Raw genomic sequence first — 18,267 nt, forward strand, 5'->3', positions numbered from 1 at the left:
CGGAAAAATTGCTACATGCATACATTACATCGTCTACCGGCAGTGCTTGATCAATAACTGAAAGCCTCCAATGCCGATGAAAGTTGAGCTAAACTAAAGCAGATTAATTCCCATCAAACAAAGCCTCTCCTGTTAGGTGGTTACGTGTACTGTGTTTCAGAGCTTTTTCTTTCTTTCTTTCTCGAGCCTCAGAGGTGTGTGTGACCTGGCCTTTGATATGTCCGCAAGCTCGGCCGGGTTCACGTGCCACACACGTTAATAGCAAAGCTTTGTGGAAACAAATGAGCAAGAGACACATACATGCGTTAATATTATAGCAGAGCTGGTACTTTGGACTTTTGGAGTAAAGTGGTCACTGTCCATGAGCTTTGGTGGCAATATGCATCGGCCGACGGCCGTACTCCTTTAACGTCTCTCTCATGCCTGATGCCTGAAAGCGTATGATATACTGTGGAGCAGACCAGTCGTGGGAACTTTTCTGCCTAACCACGAGGAAGAGATAATTCAAGAACGACGTGGTAATAGTTACAATCAAATCGAGATAACAAATGCATTGCATGGGATTTAATTTCTTTCGTGATGGAATAAATTTTCATGAAAACATATACTTCCTCCGTGCAACAAAACATGTCTCAACTTTGACTAAATTTGAATGCATCTATACACTAAGTGATGTCTAGATACATCCAAATTTTGACAAACTTAAGACACATCTTTTGTTGGACGGAGGTAGGATAATACTTCTCTATATAGTTACTTTTTGTTTATTCGTAATCCCCTTTTCCCTGAATACCAAGGCTTGGTGGTAATCACGTTGTTAGCAAAATCGTGCCTAAGAAAGCTTGTCAAATAGGAAGAAACGACCCCTAATGGAGGAAGCTGGGTGTTTTATTTTTAAGTAAAACTGGAAAATACGTGGTACTAAGATAGGCCATGCTCGCCATAGCATTTTGTTGGTAGTAGAAGGTCACTTGTCACGACCAATGGAAAACCAGTGACATTGCATCAGTCTTGCTTGGAAAAAAAAAATTGGCGAGTTAGAATCTGCCGAGTCTTGAACCGTCTTTTTCGTGGCTGAAAAACACACTCTACTTGTGAATGACCGATCGTCGATCAACATGAAACGGAAACAATTCTTCTTTTTTCTGTAAAAGCACAACACAAAATTCCCTAGTGTAACGTGCAAATAACAAATCTCGATTCTGCGTGCCAACGTGGTCAATTTACTCGATTTCTTTTATCCCCAGGTCCTGTCATGCAATGGCACGAAAGTTCCTTCAATGAGATCTTAATAAATACTGTAAGCCTATTTATTTTTTTATTAACCAAACTTGAAAGAGAGAATGAATCAAAGGAAAGGAAGTGTGTGCCTGGAAGCAAAAGATACTACTCCACGAAGGACTAGAGTAGTAGCATTTCAACTTTCAAGGTAGTACTGAATTAGGCAAGCCGTGGGGCCTTGGATGACATACCCTGACAGCAGACGTCTTAATTCTCCGCTGGAACATCCAAACTCCAAATCAAATATTCCACGCGTTTGACCTGGCCATCTCGTTGGATCAACCACCTCACAATTCATATTCAATCAATCAATCAGATGGCCTATACATTTTTGCTTTGCCAGTTGCTGCCTCCTACTACCAATCACGAGCCAAACTGCTGCTACGTCAGGGGCATAACCCAACATAATCGTAGTTAATTCGTTCTGCAGATTTTCTATGCCATCTTCTGATTCACAAGACTGCTTGTAGTTACAGTATTTATACAAGTGAAAAGCATATATGCCCGAATAAAATACAGCTGGAGAGATAGACAGATATACATGCATGCTCCAAATTTGCAGACGTAGCAATCAGCAGGGAAGAGTTGGGCTGGCATTTGGCGAGGTCGTCGTCTGCTGCTGATAAAGGCGGCCATCCTCGAGAACTGGTCCATCGAGGTGTTCTTGGAAGGTTCTCCCATGTCAGGGAGCAGTTGACGTCGCTAGCTAAGCCACGAGACCCTCGACTTGCTCTGCATACGCACACACGCAGACGTGCACACTCGGGGGGCGGCCAACAACATCTGTCACGGGAAAGAAAGCAATTAAAGAAGAAGCTGCAGTCTGCAGAGAGGAAGAAGAAGAAGGAGAGATGATGGGGGGCGATCAGGGAGGGAAGATGGTGAAGAGCTTGAGAGGCGCGGCGCAGAAGTACCTCGGCGTGGGGTTCTTGCTGGGGTTCTTCCTCGTCCTCCTCACCTACTTCACCGTCTCCGAGCAGTTCGCCATCGCCGCGCCCAACGGTGAGCCGCCTCTCCAAAGATCGAGCTCTTCTTGATCGGCCGAAGATGCTCGTCTGGATTCAGATGGTCTTTGATTGATTGCTCTGCCATGGATTTTGTTTAATTTTCTACTCCGTGATTCTTTCTTGCACGCTTTCTTGGGGCACACCAAAGCATAACTCACCTCAAAAGCTGCGAATTTGTCCGGTTTTTCCTTTCGGCGATCCTTTTTTGGGCGCAACTTTTGCATGTTTCTTACCTCTGAATTGAGGACCGGGTCAAAATACAGAGATGTTCTTCTTCAGAGATAGCAGCATCAGCATGTTCTTGATCAGCTGAATTATAAGCAGATAATCAAGCCAAGGCATCGATCGCCCAAAATTCCAACTTCTTTGCCCCTGTTTCGAGCTTTCCGTATTGGGACTGACGGGAATTCAACTTGAATTTGCAGCTATCCGGAGGTCTTCACCGGGGCACAACACGCCGGCAACCCCGGCCGTGGCAGAGAAGACGCACCAGCTCCCCATCGTCAAAGGTAATCAAATCAAATCAACGCGTTCTCCCGATCATTCTCCTCTCGCTACTAACGAAATTGATCTCCCTTATGAATTCACCACAATTCAACTGAATTCTGATCATGTAAATTCGTTGGCGTTTCATATGGAGCAGAGGAGGAAGAACCCAAACCCAAGCCAGAAGAAGTGCAGGAGAAGCCCCCACCTGTCGTGGACGAAGAGCAGGAGACCCACCCAGAAACAGAGGAGGCCCCTGGCGCTGGCAGCAGCACCGCTGTGCCCGTGAGAAGCACGCCGGACGAGAGCGCGCCGGCGAAGAAGCCGGCGTGCGACATCCAGGGTCCGTGGGCCTCCGACGTGTGCGCCATCGACGCCGGCGTGCGCATCCAGGGCTCCGCCCGCACGGTGCTCATCACGCCGCCCATCGAGTCCGGCGGCGCCAACCCGAACCCGCAGTCATGGCAGATCGTCGCCTACTCCCGCAAGCACCAGGCCGGCATGATCCCAATCACCGTGCGGGAGCTGGCCACGGCGGCGGAAGCCCCCGCCTGCGACGTCACCTCCGAGGTGCCCGCCATGGTGTTCGCCATGGGCGGCCTGACGGGCAACTACTGGCACGACTTCAGCGACGTGATGATCCCGCTCTACCTCCAGGCATCGAAGTTCCAGGGCGAGGTCCAGCTCGTGGTCACCAACCTCCAGCCATGGTACGCCGGCAAGTACCGGCAGATCCTCGGCAAGCTCTCCAAGTACCAAATCATCGACATGGATAACGACAAACAGGTGAGGTGCTACCCGCGGGGCAGCGTGGTGGGCATCCGGATGCACAAGGAATTCAGCATCGATCCGGAGAAGGCCCCCACGGGGCACTCGATGCCGGAGTTCACGGCCTTCCTCCGCGACGTCTTCTCCCTCCCGCGGGCCAAGCCGACGCCGCCCGCCGCCATTGTTTCCGGTGAGAAGAAGCCGAGGATGATGATCATCTCGCGGCGCCACCCGCGGGCGCTGGTGAACGTGGCGGCGGTGAAGGCCATGGCGGAGCGGGTCGGGTTCGAGGTGGTGATCGGCGACCCCCCGTTCAGCCAGGACGTGGGCGCGTTCGCGGCGGAGGTGAACACCGCCGACGTGCTCCTCGGCGTCCACGGCGCCGGGCTGACAAACTCCCTGTTCCTCCCCACGGGGGCCGTGTTCATCCAGATCGTGCCCTACGGGAAGATGGAGCACATCGCGGAGACGGATTTCGGGATCCCCGCTTTTGACATGGGGTTGCATTACGTCGCGTATTCCGCCGGCGTCGAGGAGAGCTCGCTGGTGGAGACGCTGGGGAGGGGCCACGTGGCGGTCGCGGATCCCGAGGCCGTGCACCGGAGCGGCTGGGACAAGGTGGCGGAGTATTATTTGGGCCGGCAGGACGTGAAGCTGGATCTGGCCCGGTTTGAGCCCGTGCTGCTCAAGGCCATGGCCACGCTCAGGGAGTAATTAAGCTTGATTATTGCCCGGCCGGATTATTCATCCTACATTGATAATTGGTTCGAGCTAGCTTAGGAGCAGTTCCATTTCTTCTTTTTTCTGTTCATGGATATTCTCTTTTTTTGTTTTGGGGGTTGCTTCTCTCTTTCTTCCCAGTTCTTTTCTAAAGGAGCTGGTGAATTGATCGAAGGGTTTACAGTGATTAATACACAGTATATATTTGTTTCAACCATTTGATTGGTCGACCGAGAAATAAGCATGTGAATCGTGAGTTATGTTTTTTCTTTTGCAATGTTTTCACGAGCAAATCGATCCATCTCATGAATTGATCGAAAGGAGTATACTACAAATTGTGCACTTCTCTAGCAGGTAGGAGTATGTCTCTTTCAAAATCTCGACAGTACAGTTTGTTAATATCTTTCTTCCTCTTGTTTTTGTTCCTCTTTTTTCTGTGTTTTCGTTGTAACTTGAGCTTTGGTCTCGGAAATATATATAAGGTAGACAGTTGATACCTTCTTATCCAAAAAAAAGAAGATCGAAAAAAATTAGTACTACTCCGTACTAATAATATTTAAGCCGGACTCGTGTAAAGCAAGGAATTACCTGCGTAATGTTAAATTATATTCACTCCGTCTCATATTAAGTTTCGAAATATTACATGTATTTAATTACACATTTATTGGGTGTAAATACATCCATATTTTGAAAAATTGGAGTCACTTAATATACACATACACGCAAGTGGCGACAAACAGTGCAAGAGAAATATACACGGAGTATTGATACCTAGCTACAGGCATAGGTCGGCTGTATGCATCAATAGTTGTATAGGCCGAGATTTTTCTTCTACAAATACAAAAAGGGCTAGAAATATAGGTAGAATCCGACCTGTATTTTCTATGTACAACATGCGGGCATGAACGTAACATACTAGTACGAGTAGTACGATGGGCATGTGCGAGAAGACTGCAGGCGCCGAACGACGTGCGAACGTGTTGAATGCATATCAACGACCTCCAGGAGCAAACGTAACGTGTCCCATTTCCTTGCTCACTCCAGATAATCGCATGCCACGCAGTTTTCTTATTTAACTGTTGCGATGAATTATATGCCAACTAGCAATAATAAATTATTTATCTTGCGCAACCAGCAGTAATCATGCAGGCGTTGTTCAACAAGACAATAAGTTGTTAGGATCTTGCTCTCTCTAGTTAATTTGGTGTACGAAAACTATAAAATTAATCTTTTTTCTGTAAAAAAAATTAACACCAACGCAAATGCGTACGTGTAGACATATACATGATACAATGGCTGTTATATAATTGCAAAATATAAACTATTTATCGCTAGAAAGTGAGTACTCTCTCTGATCCTAAATTCTTGATTCAAATTTATCTAAATATGAATGTATCTATTCTTAAAAAGCATTGAAATACATGCAATATTTCGATGACAATTTAGGATCGGAGGGAGTACATGTATAACCGGCTGCCAGCAATCCATCCACGAACGAAGTCACTGGCTAGCAATAAGTGTATACAAAATTTCAGCGCAATTAACTAATAAAAGGTTGTTACATTGTTGAACCGTACGTGAGTGAAAAACATATATACGAGACCTTGAGTATACTACGTACATTACTACTGTACTTTAATTACGTGTACGTGCTGAACACCTTTTCAAAGACGAGCGCGCTAGTCGTGTTGGCGGTGCATAGCTGTTCGATCTCTGTCGTCGCATGCATGCATGCATGTGATCGATCGAGCAACCCAACTGCCCCCCAATCTGCTAAAGATCGAGCATGCAAACGTTGACTCGTATTAAGTTGGAGTTGGTGGCGATGATACGGTTGCCCGTAGATTAATTTCGTTAAAATTTACAACCAATATGTCACTGCTCGTTATTTTTTTTTTCTCCAGTTAAAATTACAACCAATATGTCACTGTCCGTTATTTTCTTTTTCTCCAGTTTTTTCATGATTTTTCTTACTCCATCTTACAACCGACGCCACCACACCCGCATGCCGACCTCGACGGCACCATGAGTTGCCTACACAAAAAATAAAAATAAATAATTTGTGATTTTATTGACCCGTAGCAACGCGCGGGGACACCGGCTAGTAATTAACACTTGTGAGGTTGCGAGGTTGGAATTAATTAAAATGTCCGAACACGAGCTAGCAGATCGACAACAAATTGATACGGATCTTGTGATTTGTGTTAAAATCACATCTTTTCTTTATGACGGGTGAGAGTTTGTAAAATTTGTTGATAAGATATTGCGCACTAAATTTGCTGTAAAAAAGGTTCACCGTATATTTTTTTAAATCTACCATTCGAGTTCGGCCGACAGATATAAACCCCTCCTATCATCGATCAGTTTGCTAATAAACTATGTTAATACCCCCGTTTCCGTTTAGGTAGGACGTACACGTCCAAACTTATGTATGCACAAACGCGGACATGAATGAATATGCTGCTACTTCTGATCCTAAATTCTTGATTCAAATTTGTCCAAATATGAATGTATCTATTTTTAAAAAGTATCTAGATACATGTAATATTTCAACAACAATATAGGATCGGAGGGAGTAGTCGCTAAATCATGTGTTGGCAATAATCACATTATGTGTACTTTTCCGTTCATTTCAGCAGCCCCATGTAGTGTCATCGATCAATCCATCACTTAATCATTAAGGACTGATCGTAACATGCATCAAAGAGACGAATCAACCAAATCCGTGCATGTGCTAGCTAACTTATGTACCTGTTCCGGTTCAATTGGCGGCCGGAGAGAACTTAGCCGTTGAGATGTCATCATCGATCGACCAGCTCCCGTATATAGCCGCCACGTACGTGCCCAGCTCCGATCGAGCTCTCTTGTCAGAAAAGGAAGCTACTAGCGATTAATTCGGATTGGGATATCTGGGATGATATAGCCAACGGTTGCTTTTACACCTTGCTTAATGGCGTACTACTAGCTAATACTAGCTAGTTAACCAGATCAGACGGCTGCCATTGATTAAGGCCGCCGCCGATTCAGAGCTTGGATCATGCGTATTATATGGGGGGGTGGCCACCAACTCCCCAAGTCCCCAACGACTATTCTGACGACGATGCATGACGCGCGTCGATCGACTAGCTCAAATTAAAGCAGCGTCGAAAAATATGCATGCAGGAGGTAGAAGAGGAAAATCTTTCTGTTTGTAATTAAGCGCACACAAGACATTCCACCAAGGCCTGTGTAGCGATCTTGGGTGATTCCGTGGTCTTAATTATTCCTTTTGATCCAAGGAGTATTTTCGATAGTGGTACTCCGTAGTAAAAGTACTGTACGTGTATTTGTCGTGAAACGTAGAGACTACGGAGGGTACATTCATGGTATGTTCATGTCCTTTCCGTCGTAGCTTTGATAGCTGACCAACATGCCGGTCCGGGTCCGGCCCGCTCCCCTGCTCTTATTTTGGAGCAACGATCTGGCTTTATTGATTCAAGAGACAACGTACAAAAAATCGATACACGAACGAACACAAATAATAAAGAAACTCAACAAAACTAAAAGCTTTATTGTAGTCCTTCGAACTAAACTTCTCTTGATCCATCATTTGCATCTTGATGATTCTTCACGTATTTGTTGACAAAATTACAGAATACCATACTTGCACAAGCTGAACTAACCTTTCAGAGGTTTTGAGAAGCCGCATAAGCCTGCCCACCACAAACGTCATTTAACGCACAAGCTGAACAAAATTACAGAATATCATGCTTGCACAAGCTGAACTAACGTCATTTAACGCACCATGGCCGGAGTCATACCCCTTGCAAGACAAGCTATAGAATTGATTTTTCGTCGATGAATCTACAAGGAAAAAGACTAAAAACACGAAAAGACGTGTCGTGAGAACCAATGACTCCATCACATAGGTTACAACGCCTACACCTGGAAGATAAAGAAACCAGGACACCAATCTTCTAGACGAAGACGTCTCCATCGCCAGACGCCACCGAGAAGAATACAATCTAACAAAAGAAATTAACGTACCAAAACTTTATGCCAGACGTTGATCCGTGGTTCCCCTCGTCTCATAAGGTCAGATCGGCCGTGAGAGACGAGGAGAACCACTGGAGATTGAAGCTTCCTCGAAGACGACGGCTGCTAGGGTTTTTCTGGAAACCCGATGATCCCTTTTAAGCGGCATGAATATGCTAACCTTGTTTAGCGCGGCATGAGCCCGAGGCCCGCATATAAACATGTCGCGTCATGCCATCCTACCAGGATACGTGGAGGTAGGCCCAATAGCCCACCCAGGCCCGTCTAGCTCGCCCGGAATGAGAAAAATCGAAAGGGAATGTAAACTGAATAAAAAAAAAGCTAAACAGGCTGTGCAGTGCCGCTTCACGTGCTCGAACCAGTTGATACGGCGTATGACGGAAATAGACGCCCTGAGAATTTGGCCGAATCTTCACAGTACAAATAATCAGTCGGCAATTATATTTCCAGTTTCTCAATGGCTAGCTCTCCGATGCAAACCACAAACCAAATAGAATAGGCAATCTCTAGGCTAGCTCCTAGCCTAATCTCACGTGAAATAGCAACGGCAGTAATTTCCAAGATACACTAGCAATCAAGAAAATAGGGGAATTAGGTTTACTAGATGCAAACCTAATCAAAACAACAGGCAGACCCCAGCAGCCGTGGGTATCACCTGAATGATCCAAAGAGGAACACGCAGCGACTGGAGAAGATCATCTCCAATCCACACGCACGGCAACAAAACCCACGTTGGGATTCTCAACAGATAATAACAGGACTTGGCTGCCGCAACATCCTGGTGATTTTCTAGGTTATCTTAATCAAAAACGATTCTATGCCTTATTACATGGCCGGGTGGCCTATATATAATGCACGCATGCATCCTTAGTTGGACTTTGTAACATGGTTCGACACCAACACGGACTGAAACCAAAACGACTAATAAACCAAGTATGCACTTTTTTCCTAAAGAGAAACCTTGACGCTTCATTTTTTAAAAACACCATACGTATAGATAGAAAGAGCAGAACTAGAAAACTATTCGGGACTAGAAACAACTACTAGACGACAGACATGTAGTAACACAAAACATGATTTTTGTTTAGATTTAATGGCAATTTAGCCCACCATAATATACCTGCATGGAGTCCTAAAAGTAGGCTTCACCTCATCCTCTGGAATAATTTGTACTTCAGCCAAACCTTTTAAAACTAAAGTGTCGCTCGTGCCTTGAACCAACTTTGCATTCATGTCGACATGAGCGATAATGCGCCGACGAGCTAGTGCCACGTACCTCACAGCCTTAATGGAATTATCAGTACATGTAGACAAGACCTCATCACCAGTGCTATTAGTTTATGCAGATTAAGTTAGCATGTTAAGACATGACCAGTTTTTTAGATATTTAAACTTAAACCAGATTCACGTGACCGTACACGATATGTGTTGAGAATCTTCTCGAAAAATACTTCAACAATGGTGTATTATAATTTTAAGATCTAAAAATTAAATGCTTTAGAGAATATCAGTGTACATACAAAACAATATATGTAGTTATATATATAGAACCCACGAACACTAATTAATTATTATTTTTCACCACTACATATATTTCTCCCTAGTTCCTTGTTATAATGCTTTCCTATGAACATGAAAAAAGAATTTTATGACCATATGGATATTTGTACATAGTTTGTAATTTTCAAGTGCCTCTTAGTGTACCGCGGCCCTTCCGTTGTCAATATCGGGCCGTGTGGGCTGCGTTAGTTGCGCCGGTCCAACTGCTTGCCCAGACAAACTCTAAATGAGTAAAAAAGAGAACAAAATAAATCTTGCGAACCAGTTCGAAGCCGATGGGGTGAGTAGGGCGGCTAAAGAGACAAACCCGATTTACCTGTTTTTCTTTATTCTGACATGGACCCCACTATCAGTACCTTTTAATGTTTTAAATTGGAAAATGGGAAAATGAATTTACAAAGAATCCTCCACTATATTAAAATGCTAATGAATAATTTTACAAAAATCCTTAAAATGTGAAATAAGTGTTATTATTTCAAAATGCACTAAGCAGTATAAAATATCAATCCTCAATTTAATTAATGAAAATAAAGACAAGACTTGTAAGAGAAATGTGGACATAACACCAAATCCCCAAAAAAATTTCCCAGGATTACAACAAAAATACAGTTATCCAAATCACCTCCAAATGTCTCATAAGGGATTACAAGATAAAAAAAAAGTTGAATTTGGTAACTGAGATATCATGATAATTCATTTTGGTGTGGTGGTACATTATTGATAGGGGAGAGCGTGCCTATTTATAGGACTACTACACCATTGGATTACTCCCAAGTGGCAACCATCCAAACTCTACAACTATAAACATGTTTATTCTAGAATACTCAACATAACTATTCTAGTTATAGAACTTTTCTAGTTTACCCTGAATAATTTTTTTTGTGAAGAGAATCGCCGATCTATTAATAATCATCAACAACAGTACAAAGAGCCCTACAAGTAATAAAAATTACAAATTGGTACTTGGACCATCCAGCGATGGCAACAATCACTAGAACGAGCCGAAGGCGGGCCACCGTCTTTGCCCCTCCATCAATAGAGCCGGCTAGAGCTTGCCAAAGGAGTGCTTGCGTGGTAGTAGACGGTGGGGTAGTCATCGTGCTAAGATGGCAAAGGACCAGCGCACCAGAGCAGCCACCATCGCCAAAGATGAGTACCATAGATCGAAAAAGCCAGACCTGAAACCACATGAAGAAACATGAACACCGACCAAAACCCAAGGGATTCGCTAGAAACCCAAAAAGTCGGCTGGATCCCAAGGGATTGGCCGGAAACACAACTCCACGCGCCCTCCTCTAGCGCTAGGCGCAACACCGGAGCAAGGACAGGACGGGAAAGACCTTATTCTTACTATAAGATGTTGCCGTCGCCTCAGCATCTTGAAGAAGACACAAAAAAAAAACCTAAAACAAGAAAAGACAAGTCCTTCCGTTGGCGAGCGGCCGGGAACCGCCACACCTCCGAGGCCAAGGAAGCCTTCGGAGACGGGACGGGCCGGCGGCAGCGCCGACGGGGAGGGACAATTTGAAACCAAGGTGGCGCCGCCGCCTGAGATCGCTTCCACCTAGGGACTAGCTAGGTTAGTGCTTCGCGCATAGGTTGTTTTTTTTTTGCCCTGCATAAATTATTTTATTGTCTTCCACGGTGAATGTATTCTTCTTCAAACATATTCTGAAGACTTCTAAAAATGTTCCGATTTTCGCACGAGAACATATTTTAATTCTCCCTAAAAGGCACATAGCAAATATCGTCTCTTGTATTGTCCAAAGTATTGCGTTGCGTTGCTATGAAGCCGTGTCGCGAATCGCGCGTAGGAGCCCACCAACTTCCTCCTTCGTCTCCCTCTCGCTTTCTTCCCGTGCGCACCGCCACCTCCCTCTCCTCTGCGGGCTGCCGCCTCGTGACTCGCGATTGGCGGCCCACGAACTTCCCCTTTGTCTCCCTCTGTCCCGTTTCCAGCCGCTGCAGATCACTGCATTGGCTTTGGTCACAGATGCCGCCGAGCTGGGGTGATGATGTGCACTTCTTTCCTACCGGCCCATTACTCCTCTACATGGGCATACACTCTCTCTTGTCTAATAGACTCCCGGCCCACAGGCTGATAGGCTCCTTCTTCTCCATTTTTTTTTCATCTTCCTCGACAGATAAAGCTTTTGCTTTCTCTCGAGAAATAAGCCAAACCCTTTCAAAAATTAGAGCAGCCAAACTCTCTTATTTTTTCTATTTTTCGAATTATCAGCTAGCTGATAAACCATCAAGATTCACATCTTCGGCCGTCCGATTCTCCGTCAAACACGTGTATCTTTGATGTATTTTTTTCTACAGGCTAGTTTGCCTTTTTATTTTAATCCAAATTCGACATCCATTGCATGCATAATGCTTCGGAGAAAAAACTCTAAGAAAATACAAAGTAACTCCTATACAGTCAAGAAATTATCTTCTCGACAATATCAATCGTTGCAACACGAAGTACATGTACCCCAAGGCTTTGGAAAAGATATTGTGATTAGACTAGAACAACGACGCCGCTACTCGAACAACCTGCACGAACTTGACTACCTTTGAAGTTTTCAGAAAGCGGTTTGATTCGCCCATCAAAAAATATGAAAAGTCACGAGCGTCGAACTAAATTGAGCAGAGGATGATTTCCAAATCTTCCAAAGATACATGCTGTCGAACCACAAAGTCTTCATCGGAACAAAAAAAAAGAACTCTAGGGTCACAAAAACTAGTGCCAATAAAAGCCCATGGTCATGGGTACACAGTTTTCCTTATTCTTATACCAAAAAAATATATATACAGTACAAAACTTTACATTTTTCCTAAAAAGAATCCTGGTATAATTATAAAGAAAATAATTTCCCGGCGGTTTTGCCCTGTCTGTCACACACATGCTGAGGCTGCTGAACTTGGGTCACGACTCACGAGAGGCACGGCATGAGCCAGAGCGATTTGTCCCAGAGCACGTCCAGCTCCGATTCCAATCGCCTCTCGGTGGTGTCGCTCTCTGCGCGCGGCCACGCGACGTGGCCGGTGCGCACGTCGAGCGCCCACAAGCCGCGGCGGCCGACGATTCCGATGGCCTTGAGGTTGCAGAGCGGGATGTTGGTGAAATAGACAGAGTCAGGTCTGAGCCACGCCGACGACTCGCCGTCCGCGGGCACCGACATGGTCTGGTTCCGGTCGCCGATGAGGAAAGCGCGGTCGCCGCCGACGCTCGCCGCCGCCGCCCACGACGCCGACGCCTCGTCGTAGCGCATGACGAGCATCTCCGGGCAGTGGGGGCCCCGCGCGGCGCCTTCGCCCTCGCTGGCGCTCCACACCACGTGCAGCGCGCCGTCGCCGGAGAAGGCGAGGTGGTAGCCGCGGCAGAGGTGGACGACGCCGCGGCACGGCGGCCGGATCACGGCCACCGGCGCGAACGCCACCTTTCGGACGGCGATGTCCAGCATCAGCTCGAGGTCCTCCGGCTTGGGGACGAGCCGCAGCAAGGGCAGCGGCGGGAGCTCGATGCGCGCGCCGGTGACGGGGTTGGCGAGCGAGATGATGACGTGTTGGCCGGGGACGTAGGTGACGAGGGCGAGCCAGCCGGCGTTGGAGCCGACGCAGCGGGCCGGCGCGCCCCCGGGCGGCGTCCACTGGAAGGAGTTCATGGTCGGCGCCGAGAGCACGGTGAAGGAGTCGCTGCAGGCCTTGACGCGCGGAAGGATCACCCAGGGCGCCGGCATTGCCGGGGATTCTTGTTCCTCCATGGCGGCTCTCCAGGTGCGGCAGACGGCGCGGAAGCATATTCGGCCGGGGACGGCCAGGAGCGTGCCGATGTAGTTCAGGAGGTCCCCGGGCAGCCCAGCTGACCAATCCTGATTTTTATGATGTTTAAGAAAAAAATTTAAATCTTAGTTGACATGTTAGAACCGTCGAATTAGTACAGGGACGTCATTCCATTCCTTTCTTTCCATCATCCGTTAGGAATTTTAGCCTGACTTTTATTCGTCGGATCAATATATAGACACAAATCATATCCATTGTCTGAGAAATCGACTTATTCTAAATAAAAAATAAGGCAAACGAAAAATTGCAAAATTGATACAATATATAATACGGAGTACTTGTTTTTTTGTTATGAAACAAAGTGAAGGATAAATTGGCAGAGCTCCGCCCCAGAGGAACTTGGTGAAAAATTGCGACAAGCCTTTTTTACCGCGGAAAAGGTGTTTTTTTTCTTTTGTCCTACTTTATTATCTTCATCTTCCTTGCTTTCCCGCCCTTTTGATTTTCTCCAACATTTGATTTTTGACTTTTAATTTTCCTAAACTTTTGGTTTTATTTCTAAAACTTTTCTACCTTTTTTTTTCTTCACTTTTAATTTCTCTTACTTTTGCTTTTAATTTACTCAAATTCTGAAAGATTATTTTTACCCAACAACGGCAGAGAAGAGCAGTTGGCGGGGGCGGCGTGGTGATGGTGGAACGCGGGAAAGAGCCACCACGGCCGGATCTTGATGCGCCGGGCCGTTGACGGCCACGGCCTCCCGGGCCCCGGCAGCACCGCGGGGAGAGGAAGAGCCGGCGGCGTCAACACGGGGAATAGGAGCAGCCGGCAGCGTGAGAGGCGTCGACACGGGGAATATGTTGTCAACAGTAGATCTGCAGTACACATCCGCTGACAGGGACACGCCGAAGGATCTCAAGTTCTCAACAATGCAGTGCCATTAAACACTGGTCGCCGTCAGCAGCACTCAATCTGTACAAACCAAAATAGCTTTTAGTAGGCGTGCCAACAATTAAAATGTGTAAATACACGTTACACTTATGCAATAAACATTATATGCTACCCAAAGTAAAACTCAATTATGGACCAATGCAAGTAAACTCAGTTTCAGTAGAAATTATCAAAATGAACATATATTGCTTCATTTAGATATCGAAATGCAAAAAATGGTGTACTCACTTCCCAGTGCTTGAAAGGCCTGTCGAGTTGGTCTCAGTGGAGATGTCCAGATTACAACAAGCCAAAGGCAAATAACTATATTTCATCTGTTCTGAGGAAGTATAAAGACCAAAACTACTTAGAATGATTACCTAAACAGCAGATTCACTGCGTACCAACAACTTGAGGCCCTTCTACGGTAATTTTGCTATTTCATCGAGAATGTACCTTCATATCAAACCCAACAACGCCAATCACCTGAATACAATAACTGACACTTTTAAGTTACCAAAGAAATAAAATAGTAATTAAAAACAACATACCTGGGGAATACAACGGACGCCATTAACAAAAGTTGTGTGACTAGTGACTACCGCCCTCTAAACAAGTTACTGGCACTTTCCTCCAACAAAAGACCAGTTGAGTCGATAACGTAATCAACACATGCCTCATCCCAGGGAATCAGCTCACTATCTCTACAATATTAGTATATGTAAGAAGTAGAAGTACAAAAACTACTTGTCACTGAATATGCACAACATAATTCTGTTACCAAGCTTAGGTTCAAATTATGTGCGTCAAGAAAACAGGAATATAAGAGGAGAGTAATACCCACGTGAGAGTATTACTTCCAAAGTACAGCTGTTAAACATACAACTCGATCAGTTACAATTTAAAAACCTAACATAAAAGGGAACCGCAGAATAAATTTATTCACGTCGTTTCTGCCTAATTTTTTTTAGGTGTTATTATATCTCGGTTGTCTCATTTTTTAAAAAGCTTAAATCTCACTTGACGTATGAGAACCGTTGTATTAATATTTGAGCGTCACCACACTCCCCTCATTTCAGTGTTCATTCCGAATCTTAAAGCACAAACCATATCCAATGGCTGAGGAATCAACTTATCTCTAACAAAATAGCAAAATCGATTTCTTTTTGTATCCAAGCAAAATACTACTCTAGCCTCCTTTTTTATTATCATGGCTGCCCATGATAATATAAGATTGTAAAATTACCACATAACCCCAATTTTATTTTTCTTAAGAAGTCGAATTGCGATTCTTTTTCATAAGTTGCATTAACGAAGCCATCGTCGGGAGGAGGACTTGGCGGAGAGCCCCAGTTCCCGTCGCCGCGCCGTAACCCCCAGTCTGACGGCCGTCCAGTAGGAGGACAAAGACGCCGCCTACAACGCAGCGGCCGCCGAGTCGATCAAGACGGCAGATGAAAAGGAGCACCGCCGACCTCGCCCTCGCCCTCGCCCTCGCCCTAGCCTTCTACCGGTTAGAGGAAGACCGAGAGGTACTCTCCGTCTCTTCCGATTCCGACTAGGCCGCGGTGGCGAGAAGCCCACCTCTAAGTAATATTATGTTTTATATATGAAGTTGGTCGAAGTATGTATGAACTTAATCAGATGAAGTTTCTATGTATTATTATTTATGAAGTTTCTTTGTATGAACTTGTGGTTTAATTATTCATGAAGTTTCTGTGAATGAACTTGTGGTGCTTGAGACGAGATTCGATGTGCTTGAGACGAGCACTGTAACTCAGGTCGAAACTAGCCGTAACCGACTTAACTCAGGGTCTGAGCTGTAAACCGACTACAAAGATCGGAATCGACCCCAACAGAATCACAAACAAGTTCTGAAATCCGCCTCCTCCCGCTCAAAGCATCCTTGCTCTAGAAGATTCCAGTGCTCGCGATGTCTTCCACCCCTCCCCGGCCGCCAGCAGTCGACGGCTCCCGGCCCCTGCTACCGCTCCTCCTTCTCCTGGCGTGCTGCTGCCAGAGGAGGTGGATCCCCTGCCGGTAGTGCCAGAGGAGGCGCCGGCCCCTGCTCCTCCTCCTCCTGCCGGCGTGCCTGTGCCTGCCAGCCCTTGGATGCGGAGGTGGAGCCGCTGCTGCCACTTGATCCGCTTCCGCTTCCGCTCGCTCAGCTGCATATCGTGTACCCCCCGCATCGTATTGCTCCATTGGTCCTCGAGCGCGACCCCAAGTTCATCTTCTCAATTGCCGGTGGAGGTACTGGGATCTTTGTCTCCTCTCCTCTGTTGTTTTCTGAAAAAATTTCTTCCTATAACCTGCCTTTTCCGCCTGCTTACCTTCAGACGACGCACTCCTACATGAAAACGTAGTGCGCAAGCGTGGGGTGCGGAGCAAGCGGGTCAGAAGGCGTAGGACTGCCTACGAGGAGATGGAGATCACTGCCGAGCTTGAGCTGAACAATGCGATCGGATCCTGGATTTCCACGACCTACTGGAGCCGCCTTCTATTGTGGGTCGTCTCAGGTACATTTCCATGGAGTGCTGGGCTTCGGATGAGGAGGCGGCATCCATTGGGGCTGCTTCGGTGCCCACTGCCGGTCCATGAGACAGGCCCGTCCTTGTTGCCTCCATTGGGGCTGATTCAGAACCAAAACAGAGTTTACTTCTCATTTGAACCAAGGATTGATCAAATCCAACTTAATAATGTGGTTTTCGTTTTCGTAATACTAGTATCAAGTGATCATTGATGCATTTGTACTTGGGACGAACTGTTTCTATTACACGATATATGGGAAAATACATTTCGAATGATCCTGGTGGGTGGGCTGGGTACACAGGAATCGCACATTCAATGGCGACCAGGCGCTGAATTCCTGAATGGCTGGGTACATTTTCATCAGCTATTTGACGTATCTTACCAGTTATATACCTCACGACAACTGGAGTATTTCATCTAGAGATTCCTTGTAGGACAGCAGAGAGTCAAGAATGAATTCCTGAAAATTGTTAGCAGAATGTGCCCATCATTGCAGGACATTGTGCCATGCTCTGCACAAAGGTACATGACATAATTGGATAATTTCCCTGCTTGGGGTTCTGCTCGATCGACGGAGAGTCGTCGCGGCATAGCTCATTAGCTTGTCGTCGAGGAGGAAGCACATGTCTGTCACTATTGTGACAATAAAAGCCCATGGTCATGCGTACACATTTTTCCATATTCTTATAGTACCAAAAAATATATATGCAGTGCAAAACTTTACATTTTCCCTAAAAAGAATCCTGGTGGAGTATAATTATACTCTATCGGTAAGAAAATAGTTTCCCGGCGGTTTTGCCCTGTCTGTCACACATGCTGAGGCTGCTGACGAGAGGCACGGCATGAGCCAAACCGATTTGTCCCAGAACACGTCCAGCTCCGATTCCAGTCGCCTCTCGCGTATGTCGCTCTCTGCACGCGGCCACGCGACGTGGCCGGTGCGCAGGTCCAGCGCCCACAAGCCGCGGCGGCCGACGAATCCGATGGCCTTGAGGTCGCAGAGCGGGATGTTGGTGAAGTAGACAGAGTCCGGCCTGAGCCACGCCGACGACTCGCCGTCCACGGGCACCGACATGGTCTGGTTCCGGTCGCCGATGAGGAGCGCGCGGTCGCCGCCGACGCTCTCCGCCGCCACCCACGACGCCGACGCCTCGTCGTAGCGCGTGACGAACATCTC

At 46.3% G+C, this 18,267-nt stretch overlaps 1 protein-coding gene across 1 annotated transcript; it reads left to right on the top strand.

Moving 5' to 3' along the window:
* Nucleotides 1-1,774: 1,774 nt before the first annotated feature.
* Nucleotides 1,775-4,531, top strand: LOC100840722. The gene is made up of 3 exons (XM_003567568.4): nt 1,775-2,283; nt 2,714-2,797; nt 2,932-4,531. Exons 1-3 carry the CDS (start codon nt 2,133-2,135, stop codon nt 4,254-4,256), a joined length of 1,560 nt encoding a protein of 519 aa, XP_003567616.2. The 5' UTR covers nt 1,775-2,132; the 3' UTR covers nt 4,257-4,531.
* Nucleotides 4,532-18,267: the final 13,736 nt, after the last annotated feature.

Source organism: Brachypodium distachyon, chromosome 2, assembly GCF_000005505.3.
Source record: "Brachypodium distachyon strain Bd21 chromosome 2, Brachypodium_distachyon_v3.0, whole genome shotgun sequence".
Lineage (NCBI taxonomy): Eukaryota > Viridiplantae > Streptophyta > Magnoliopsida > Poales > Poaceae > Brachypodium > Brachypodium distachyon.

Excerpts from the sequence above, each read along its gene's own strand:
- LOC100840722 (XM_003567568.4), top strand. The coding sequence starts at position 2,133 with ATGATGGGGGGCGATCAGGGAGGGAAGATGGTGAAGAGCTTGAGAGGC. Across the intron at positions 2,284-2,713 it reads CGCCATCGCCGCGCCCAACG|CTATCCGGAGGTCTTCACCG; the intron begins GTGAGCCGCCTC and ends TTGAATTTGCAG. Across the intron at positions 2,798-2,931 it reads CCAGCTCCCCATCGTCAAAG|AGGAGGAAGAACCCAAACCC; the intron begins GTAATCAAATCA and ends CATATGGAGCAG.